An 11,517-nucleotide genomic window follows, 5' to 3' on the forward strand; every position below is an offset into this window, starting at 1 on the left:
CTAGAGATCTACTGCTTTAATGATATTAAGTCATTTCAAAACTTACTATTTTACAGTAGTGTCCTTCTTATAATTTCTTAGATACCATAATGTATCATATATATTGGCACAATGGTTAACCCCCATATTAGAAGGTTTGTGACCTTTCAATGCTTTATAGAGATTTTTCATTTCTATCTCACTGGGGCTTGTGCTTTACCGAGAGGACAATTTTCCCCACAATTTTCAGGATAAACTCAAAACTTATCAACATAGATTTTATCATCTCCTTAATGTTTAAGCCACCATTGTTGAATTGAGGTGAATGTGATATAGTCAATTATTGGAATGTTGCTCTTCCTTAAGAAACATTTCGTGAGCAATATAGGCATTCTTTCCCTCAATCATCATGGATAATCTTGCTTAGTTGATTTTTCCAACCACATTTCTAGTGTTTATAAAATATTTCAAAGGCCTCAATCTTGCTTAAAAGCAAGTCTCTATAACTCCAATTTTCCGATTTCACCGAGTTAAAATTGTAGTTGTCTAATCAGGATGATGATCACAATTACACTTGTAAAAAAAAAGTGCTCAATCTAGAAAGTATACCTCATTTGGTCTTCCAATTTCACTTAGCTAGAGCTATGATCGTCTAATTGGAGTGTTGACCAGGATTGTACTACTCTCTGAGAGACACTCGACTCAAGAAGTATACATCCCTTGGTCTTCCAATCTTATCGAGCCAAAGCTGCAGTCATCTGATTGGAGTGCTGACCAGGATTGTATTACTTTTCGAAAGATACTCGACTCAAGAAGTATACTTCCCTTGGTCTTCCAATCTTATCGAGCCAAAGTTGTGATCTTCTGATTGGAGTGCTGACTAGGATTGTATTACTTTTTGAGAGATACTTGACTCAAGAAGTATACTTCCCTTGGTCTTCCAATCTTATTGAGCCAAAACTATAGTCGTTTGATTAGAGTGCTAACCAAGATTGTATTACTGTTCGAGAGATACTCAACTCAAGAAGTATACGTCCCTTGGTCTTCTAATCTTATCGAACCAAAGCTATGGCTGTTTAATTGGAGTGCTGACCAAGATTGTATTACTCTTCGAGATATACTCAACTCAGGAAGTATACATCTCTTGGTCTTCCAATCTTATCAAGCTAGTCAATGTATTAGAATTCTGACTATGATTGCATTTATTCTTCGTAAGACACATCACTTAATTCTTAGTCACTTGCAACACATGTAATGCAATCCTTTTAACTCATCTATTTGACCTCAATATAGGTCTTATTGAGTTAGACTCAAGTCTAGCTTTTTTCTAAGTGGGATTGATCTTCTATCTGAAGACTTTCATTAGCCCTCTTCTTGGATAGTTTAAACTCATTATCCTCAACTTTGTGACTTTAGTCAAATGACCCCCACAAAGCCTTGAGCATCACTGTTACATTATACCCATAGTATAATTTTGTTGTCCATCCTTTTAAGGCATGATTCTCACATAGGAAAATTCTATTCTTCCTTGCGAGTAATTCTCCTATTGTTTGAGATTCACTTTTAGATGTGCTAGGACATCTTTTGATAGTAACCTTAAAAGATACATTTTCTTCAAGTAATATAGTGTCTTTTACTGTCATCGCTTGAAGACAATTACGGAGAATTTCTTCAATTTTTCTCCAATAGGAGTGGGACCCATGGTCGCTATAATCGCCAATATTATCTTAAGATTGTTGGATATCTTTCTTTTAAGAAAAATATGGGTATATAGATCTTCGGTGTTGAGATCCAACAGTTGGGCCCGATTAGTTATCTCGACGATGAGTCGATGACTCTAACTGGTGGAGCTTGGTATGACGATGTGGACCTTATCCCATTTATACTCTCGACAACCCCTTTTAGTTATCAAAGTACTCCTTCGGGTAAGAGACATACCCTTCTTGGTATTATCGCTACTGACCTAATCTTGTCGTTAATCGAGTTATCCCTTTCGATATCGACACAACCCATTTGGGTAAACTTATCCCTAAGGATAAGAGTATTAAGGTCGAGGTGAAGGCTAAGCCTTCTTTCCTTACGACAATATTACCCCGCCAGGTGCTTACAGTTTATTGGCAATCGTCTCCCAAGATACAACAGCTTGCGTCTCCAAATATGAGCACTCCAAAGTTTAAACCCTGTCGAACTTTTAAAGCCTTGAAACTCTTAAGAAAGGGGAGAGAGAAGAGAACCCAAGAGGAGAATTCACAACTTGAGAATTGAGTATTTTGAAGGAAAAGAATGAGGTTTATTTTATAGGGATGAAGGGTTACTCCCAAGAGGTGAAAAGTTTCTTCCAAGAGGTGAAAGGATATGGGATGTGTCTTTTCCCTTATACATTTTCACTTAAACATTTTCATTATGATTAATTTAATTGATTAATATGATTAACTATTTACTTAATCTATTAATTAATATCATAATGATTAATCTTTTAATCAATCAATAAATTAATCAATGAAATTAATTATAATTTCATACCCCTTAATGGTTCCATATACTCGAGTTAGCATTCATCCACGAATCCAACTCATATGCGAATCAAATTTTTGTCTGATCATACCGGAGCAACCCTTCATTAAATATTAATTTCTCATTAACTTGATAAATTGGTTTATGATGGTCTACTCGCGAAATAGTCGTCATATATCTAATGGTCACCAAATCAATTTTCCAACGAATGTTGCTTGGTATAACAGAATTCGTGAAGAACTGAATGCAGAATTGAAGCTAGGAAACTGTAAATTGCAAAATTAAAACTGAATAAACGAAATTCCTTTAACTAAAAAAAATCCAATGTAGAAAGAAATCTAAACATCCCTACACCTAAATCACAGTTCAAATCCTCTTCTCCTTGCCGTCACACAAGGAACCGTAGAGAACACTTCAACTGGTGTCGAGAAAAAATCTTCAACTCCAAGCTCAAATCTAGAATCGCTCACCACACCGAAGAAACCCTCTGACAAGCTTGCACGATCTAAAACTGTCAGTTGACTACACCGAGATTTCTGAAACTAGAATCGTTGTTCCTATGGAAGGGGCTTCGAATGATGGATGTCGTCAGGAATATAATAGCATGTTCTTGGAGCCTGTGGTTGTGTCCTTTCTCCATCTATGTCGTTTCAGTTCGCATCGGAAATATCACAAACTGTTGACGATGTGCGTGTTGTGGACCTGGATTTGGAGGAGTAAGATGTCGACGAAGATCGACGTGGTGCCGACGATGTTGATCAAGGGAATGGAGAACTCACACAATGGGAAGCAGCGGTTGCAACTGGCGAGGCAAGCCATGAGGTTGTAAGCATTAACCATGAGGAGGAGGACGACGAGGGTGAGCAGGAGGACGGAGAGGTCGGACTTAGCAGTGACAGTGTGAGTAGAGAACTGGGCGAGCAAACCACTTGCAAGAAGGAAGGTGGAGAGGAGATAGAAGCTGTGGATGCAGCTGTGGCTTTCCCGAGCGAAAGTGAGTTTCACCATTCTCTTTTTTTTAAAAAAAATATTAAAATATCATCTGATATATATATATATATATATAATCTTATTTTTTTTATTTTATGTTATTATTTGTATAATATTCTGAACATGTTATTATATCTGTGAGAGTGTTAAATCTGAATCTTTTATTTAAAAAAAAAAATAGTTCTATTTTAAATCATCATAAATAATGCATGTGGCAAGTGTCTCTTTAAATCATATTATAGCATATTAAAGTAACAGGAAATCAACTTAATATTTTTTTAATTTAATTTATTAAAATTACTATATATTTTATATTAAAATATTTTATATTATCTTTGTCAACATTATTTTAATTAGATCATTATTAGTAATATAAAGATTACCGTTGCTATACTAGTGATTTGGATCAAATTAAAATAATGAAAACTATAACTAGTGCACCTTTTAATTTAGCCTTATATACTCTGATCTAGATTTATAAAATTATTTCCTAAAATAAATTTGAATATAAGTGACGAAAAAAAAGATACATGGAGTAATTTGACTTGAGCGCTATTAAGGGAAAAAAATAATGAATTATTTGATTTGAATGATTCGTTAACAAAAAAACATCCAGTTGATTAATTTGTTTGCAGTTCCTAATTATACGGAATTCCACTCCGTTTTTGTTTTCACTTTCTTACTAATTCTCCACTGGTCCTATAAATATAACACAACTAAAATCTCCTTAATCCACTTTCTTACTAATTCGTTTGCTCTGTTTCTCCTCTTCCACGACAAGAAACAGAGCAATGGCGACCGGCGATTACCATTCTCTGCCGTTCGTCTTCAAGGTGCCTAAGCGCAGGCGAACAGAACGTCGCCACCCATCGCCTCTGTCGGATTCTTGGCTCACCGAAGACGAGGAGGAGTGTATCCTCGCGCTCCTGGAATTATCAAGGGCTCCGCCCATTCACGATGACGAGATGACTCCGGCAGAGGAAGAAAGGTCCCCGCTTTCACCGCCGGAGGTGGAGCAACTGAGCCAGCCGCTTTCGCCGCCGGAGGTGGAGAAACGGAGTCAGTCGCTTCCGTCGCCATCCCTGTCTCCACCAAAACAGCAGCAAGAGTTGTCTCCAATTTCACTGCCGTCGCTGTCGCAGCAGGACAAGCCACTTCCACCGCCTCCTCCGGCGGAGAGAGACTTACATCCTCTTCTGCCGCAACAGAACCAACCGTTTTCGCCACCTCCTCCGGCGGACAGAGACTTGCCTCCTCTTCCTCCGCCTCTGCCAACGCAAGCGCTGTCTCTGGTATTGTGCCCGATGCCACTACAATTTTATCGACCTCCACTGCTTCTGCCGCAGCCGCCGATCCAACGGCCGTCTCCGTTTGTATCTCTGGCACCGACACAGCACAGCAAGGCGCGTTATGTATGTTTCGAGTGCGGTAAGGTGTTCTCTTCCTACCAGGCCTTGGGGGGCCACAAAACCACCCACCGGAAGTTCCCTGCCGAAAACAGAGCCACCGCGTCAGCAGCCGTCGTCACCGGAGCAGCAGACCAAAACAAGCCTCACACTTGCTCTTTGTGCTCCAAGTCGTTCGCGACGGGGCAAGCGCTAGGCGGGCACATGAGGGCTCACTACGAGGGCAATAAACGGCAAGCCACAGCCGAGAGTAGGCCGATGGCGGGGCCATCGTCTTCGCTGACTGAGTGCTCGACGGCGAAGGGCTTGAGAATTGACCTCAACCAGCCAGCGATGCCGGAAGCAGAATGGGCTAAGGAAGAGGAAGCGGTGAACTCTTATCCGGCGGCGGTGGCCACCTCTCGCCCTCCTCGCTTCTTTACTTTCTTTTAAGACATTAATTAATCTGATTAGTTTGATTAAACATTTTTTAAAAAGGGAAGAAAAAAAATGCAAGTTAAAGAAAAGGTCTCTGTTATTCGATTGTTGTAAAGAGATTAAATTTTCTTTGATATTTGTGGTCAATTTGGAGATATCTGTTTGTTGAAGAATTATGCAATTGTTTAGGAAAGTAATGAAGTATATTTTTTATGGATATATTTTTAAGGTGCTCAAATTTTGTTATCATCATTAACTTAGTTATCAATTTTAAATAACAATGCTGTTAGTTAAAGGGTGAATGGAGAATGATTTAAAATTACAATAAGAGGAAACTTTCTTTTCTATTAATTAATTATTTAAAATTAATTTTATAAGAAGACTGTAATTTAATATGTGAAAAGATCTTCAATGAATTTAGTAAAATATATGTTTTAAAATATAATTTTAAAATGAGACACAGTGAATTAAATTGAATCTTTAATTCTCAACTTAATTAGTTGTCCTAGTTGAACTAGACTAAATCCAAATAAACTAAGAACTCTATTTACTCAGAACGAATACCTCCTCCATCCTAATCCTAATCGAGAAGTTCTAGCTTTTGTAGTAAAACTCTTTTTTTTTTTTTACTTTATTGTTGCATTTTATTCCATCAAAATGTCAATAAATGACTACTCAGTCGATTCAAGGAACTCCTCTTTGTATGCTAAGAGTTGATCTCCTCCTTCTTTTAGACCTACAACATTTAGAGAGAGAGATTCTCCCTTTTCTTTAAGAATAGAGCAATAACAATCCAACCCAATGATTTTGACGGCAAGAGTTCTCCTACTCATCGGATTCAAATCAAGAGGGTGATGGTCTTCTTTCAGCCGCACCTTGACGACGCTAGGGGATACCCCTCCTTTGGGTGAGATTTTCTTACACGGAGAAGGGGAGAGCTTCCTGATGGATTTGACATTATATGAGCAAGGATCCTTTGGAGTTGGTTTCTGATGGTAGGTAAGGGGCAGTGAACAGTGGGGAACCGTGCCATGATGTCCACTCCAGTGAGGACAACAAGTGTTCCATTAGTTTTTCAACATATTGCTCAGGGCAATGGTGAAATATCAATGGTTGGAGGGTCTCAATCGCAAGATAAGAGAATTCTGGAGATAACACAAATTAGTGGGACTTCACACATTACTTCGGTAGTAGGAGGGCAGTTGGTGGTAGCACATGGTCAAAGGGAGGAGTGTAAGATCTTTTTCAGCACTAGAGGGGGTGAATAACGTAACTAAAATTTCTTCATTCTTTTATATCAAATTTGTTTAAAACACAGTGGAATAATAAATAAATAGAAAGATAAAGAACACTAGAATTTATTTGGTTCATAATTTCCAAGGGTTATTACATCCAAGGTATGCACTCTGCATAAAAAAAAAAGGTATGCAATTAGCATGAGTCCATTAATTTCTTTCTCCTTTTCGAACACTTTCCAGAGGCAGAGAAACTTTTTACAGTTTCAATAAAGCAATCACAAATACAAAGTAATAGTAATAGTAATATAAAGAACAAGCGTGTAAATAAAAAACAAACTCAAATTTTTCCGGTCTAAAGGCTTGAATGTCACGACACTCTTTTTAGTGCTTCCTAGACAACACGAGTAAAGCTTTGGAGCACTTTCGAGAACTAAGAATGAGATATGTGATTGTTGTAGTTGTTTGGAGAAGTGGCCTTAACTCCCCTTTTATACAACTTGATTGACACTTCTTTGATCGACAGGACCTCCCTTCGGTCAACTAGACCTATGCTGACTCAACTACAAACTCAATCCTCTTTAAGCTAGTTTTGACTTCCCACTCAACCGGAACACCCTTCAGTTACCTGAAGCTCAACCAAAACTTATCTGAGGATCGACTCATCCGAACTTGATCACATTGACTTCTAGTCGATCGGACTTTTGGTCGACTGGATCATGAGTCCGATGACTTGGACTAGTTCCTAGCTGGTCCCGCTTGAGCCTTCGTCCAATTGTTATTTCCTGTAAAACAAATATGCAAACAACAAACAAAATATGCAAATCATAGTACTTTGTTCAACTAACCTACTAGGTTCACTTGCTCTATCTTTGCCAAGTGTTCAACTCCCAGCTGACCCATCTTGGACTTAACTTAGTTTCCAACTAGATTTACCTAGTTCCCAACTAGATCTTCCACTGTCTAGCCCTACTAGGATTTCTATTACCTAGTTACTAACTAGGTATTTCACTGCCTAGCCCTACTAGGACTTTCACTGTCTGATTTTCAACTAGGACTTTCACCACCTAGCTCCGCTATAACTTTTTACTGGCTGGTTCCCAACCAAGACTTCCCTTTGCCTAGTCCCACTAGGACTTCAGTCAATTGCCAAGTATCTGATCCTACTTAGACTTCTCGCTCATTTTCAAACTTCAAGTCAATCTTGACTTGCTTAGACTCTACACTCAACTTTATAAACTTTGATCAAGTTATTTGGTCGCCCTTAACCAAATTTTCTTAAACACATTGGTCAAACTAAACCATTAAACCCCTAGATGTGATTGAACCAACAAGAAGGGGTGCCCTGTAGCTTTGGTCCCCTCAAAGGATAAGAACAACAAAAGGTGGGTTGAACTATTCTCCTTCAATCGGTTGTTCCAAAGGAAAAAGCCCTCCAATATATATCATTTGATAATGAATGAGTTATATTGGAGACTAATAATGTTGATACAATCAAGATGACTATGGGCAATTGTCTAGTAGGATGCTTTGTTGGTCGGTTTCTGTAGGATCGAAAGAGTTAAGAGGGGGAGGGGGTGAGTCTTGATCATTTAAAAACTTATCTTTTCTTATTATTTCGTAAAACCGAATCAAAGTTGAATAGCAGCGGAATAATAAAGTGAAAATTATAACGACACAATCGATTTTACTTGGTTCGTAGTCCAATGACTATTGCTCCCAAACTAGCAATCCTTGATCGCTTTCAAGTGGGAAATCAATTATAGTTCTTCTCTATAGAAAACTTTCAGATAAAAAGCAAACTCGTACAATGAAATAAGAAGATAGTAACAACACTACAATCTTCTTAGATGTAAATATAAGTAAAGAAAATATACCAACAACTTAAGATCGAATGTAAGCACGATTGTTGAAGAGCCTGTTTGCATAGTAGGAGTAAGACTTGCGTGAACAACAATAGTAGCGAGATGGAGTGATGAAGGAATGGATGTTGAGCCTAGGACCCTGAGACTTCTTTTATAGGTTTAGACAAAATTATTCGATCGACTGAAAAACTTTCAGTCAATGGAACCTAACCGTCGACTAAACTCTATGTTTTTTTTATTTGCTCAGACCTGATCTGATCGATCCCATAAATTATAATGTTCAGTTGACTAAAAAACCTTATCAAATGACAAAACCCCCAGAGACTTTCCTTTGATACATAATTCAATCTGATCTTCACTTTCCATCTTTGATCCATTGATTGTTCCTCCTTATCGGTTGACAAAACCTTAGCATTTCCTTCATGATCTAATCTAATTATCTTTCCTTTACATATTTGATTGGTCAATTGATCATGCTTATCATTCGACAAAATCAAAGTTTCCATTCTTATAGTGATACAGATCGGTCGTGCTTATCTACTTGGATCGGTTAATCGATCCCCTCAGTCAACCTAATTTCCTAACATCTATAGTTTTTAAACTTAAATTCACACCGTTGACATGAAGGGAAATACTACATTCTTGACATAAATTTTAGAATTTATTTGCAAATATATAAACGGCTAGATTATGTGGAAATATAAACTAAAAAGGGTCTTCAGGTTGTGTTGCCAATGCCCGAGCCTACTCACTAGTTGATGCCTCCTGTCTCACATGTCTCATCTCTTGGAATAAAACAAATGGTGAGTCTACGGAGTCAGCATGTTCACAACTATATAATGCAATAGTTAGCACCTATAATCTGGTGTACTAATGGATACACATACTAGGTAACTTAGAACTTGACTACTGCATATCATAGGCATGAATATAAGCATAGGTGTCGACAGAAGCATGCGAGCATAACCTAAGCATAAACGAGTAAATAACCTTAAGCATGAGAATAAATCTAATCATAAACATATATATAAGCATAGACATAAACATACATACTAGGGATGAGCATAAACATAATCATATATGAACCTATGATGAACATAACTTGAACACAAGCATAATCATAAACGTAGTGTCATGGAAGCAGAATGACATGTCATAAACCACATAGGTTTGATGAACTCCCGAGCTAAGATCACTGGTCACACTCTATTTAGTAAGATTTGGTGAGATCCCAGGCTAGGGTCTCCTGTCACACTCAATCACATAGGATTTGGTGAGTTCTCAGGCTAGGATCATCAGTCACACTCCACCACATAGGATTTGGTGAGCTCCCGGGCTGTGGTCACCAGTCACACTCCATCATATAGGTTTTGGTGAGCTCCTAGGTTGGGGTCATCGGTCACACTCCATAACGTAGGACTTGGTGAGCTCCCCGAGCTTGCCCAGATCATAACTTGATCACTACTTAAACATGGGCATAATCATAGATCTAAACATAAGCATGCAATTCACAACATAAGCTTAAGTATAAACTTATGCATCAACATAGCATGAGCATGTATAGCATAAACATTAACCATATGAACACAAATATACATGCTCCTAAAATAACCAAAATATAAAATTCGTGCACACAATCAAGAGCAACATGAAAATTAACTAATCTCTAGTTGTCTACATGTGTAACAGGCTAATATGATAGAAAAGAGATAACATAATTATACTCCCTAATGAAGTGAGTAAACTAACTTCCTCCTAATCCTATTATGCAACTTATTCAACCATTTGCAACAACAAGAAAATTGCTAACTCCTAATTGGAAACAAGTAGACGAACCTAACCATAATTATTCTAATTATGCATGAAGTTTAACCTATTTGGGTGTTGAACACTACACCTATTTTCTGCAAAAGAGAATTATCACAAATAGAATAATAATAGTAGCCCTACAAAATAGAGTTAGATAACATCTGGTCTCAACTTAAAAAGCTCCATTGGTTTTTTCAGTCTGATCATTGCTTATGATTTGTCCCGACTAGGATATGACCTCACCTCTCCACTCTAGAAGTTTATCTCTACTTACCCGCCATACATTTAGTCCTCCAGACCTGTTTGCACTTTTTCTACTCAGTATCTGATCGATCTGATCCACCAAGACTTTTTCTGCAATACTAAATTAACACAATAGCAATAATAATAATAATGCAAAATAGTGTTGGTAAAACAATACTTCAACCACATTTATTTTGAGTTCACTTCTCCAATACTCATCATTACTTAGAGTTACCACCTCCTAAGATTTTTCTTACTTAGAGTTCATTCCTCCAAGACTTCTCATTACTGAGGGTTACCACCCCTTAGAATTTTTCCTCGCTTAAATTTTACTCCTTCAAGACTTCTCATTACCTAAGGTTACATCCCTCTAGGATTTTCCTTTGCTTAGAGTTTACTCATTCAAGATTTCTCATTACCTAGGGTTTTCTCCTCCCAGGATTTTCCTTTTGCTTAGAGTTCACTCCTCCAAGACTTCTCTTTACCTACGATTACCTCCTCCAAAGCTTTTTCTCTTGCCAAGCATCTAGTCAGCATTGACTTTCTTGGACTTCTAGTCACTTAATATACTACTCACCCTTGACAGTCATCTAGTTACTCGGTGCACTACCGGATAAGCACAACCAAATCCGAGCATGCCCCTGCCCACAAGGAAATAGGATAAGCAAAAGTAGGTTTGCAATAGGTGATAGACAATTGATCACCATTAAATGGATTGAACCAGACACACCATGATCGTTGAGAACTCCGGCGACCAAGAATAGCATGCTTCCCATTAACAGAGGAAGTTGAACGCACTTATTCAGGATCTGAACATGGGCATTTGCCATTTCGTAGATCAGTTGACAAATATTGTAGATGGAACCAATGAGCCAGAAGATTGGCCCCATAAATCAATGCCGCTACAGCATGTTCTTGGAGCCTCTAGTTGTGTGCTATCTCCATATATGTCGTTTCACGCCAACTTTGATTAGAAATAGTTCCTCATCAGAAAAATCACAAACAAGTGACGATGTGCGCGGTGAGGACCTAGATTTGGAGTAAGATGTCGACGGTGAG

General features: G+C 38.0%; 1 protein-coding gene across 1 annotated transcript; it reads left to right on the forward strand.

Annotated features, from left to right (window-relative positions):
• The first annotated feature begins 4,274 nt into the window (after positions 1-4,274).
• On the forward strand, positions 4,275-5,321 carry LOC122004502 (zinc finger protein AZF2-like). The gene has a single exon (XM_042559379.1). The coding sequence runs from the start codon at positions 4,275-4,277 to the stop codon at positions 5,319-5,321; it is 1,047 nt and encodes a 348-aa protein (XP_042415313.1).
• The last annotated feature ends 6,196 nt before the right edge of the window (positions 5,322-11,517 follow it).

Source organism: Zingiber officinale, chromosome 7B (genome assembly GCF_018446385.1).
Source record: "Zingiber officinale cultivar Zhangliang chromosome 7B, Zo_v1.1, whole genome shotgun sequence".
In the NCBI taxonomy this organism is placed as follows: domain Eukaryota; kingdom Viridiplantae; phylum Streptophyta; class Magnoliopsida; order Zingiberales; family Zingiberaceae; genus Zingiber; species Zingiber officinale.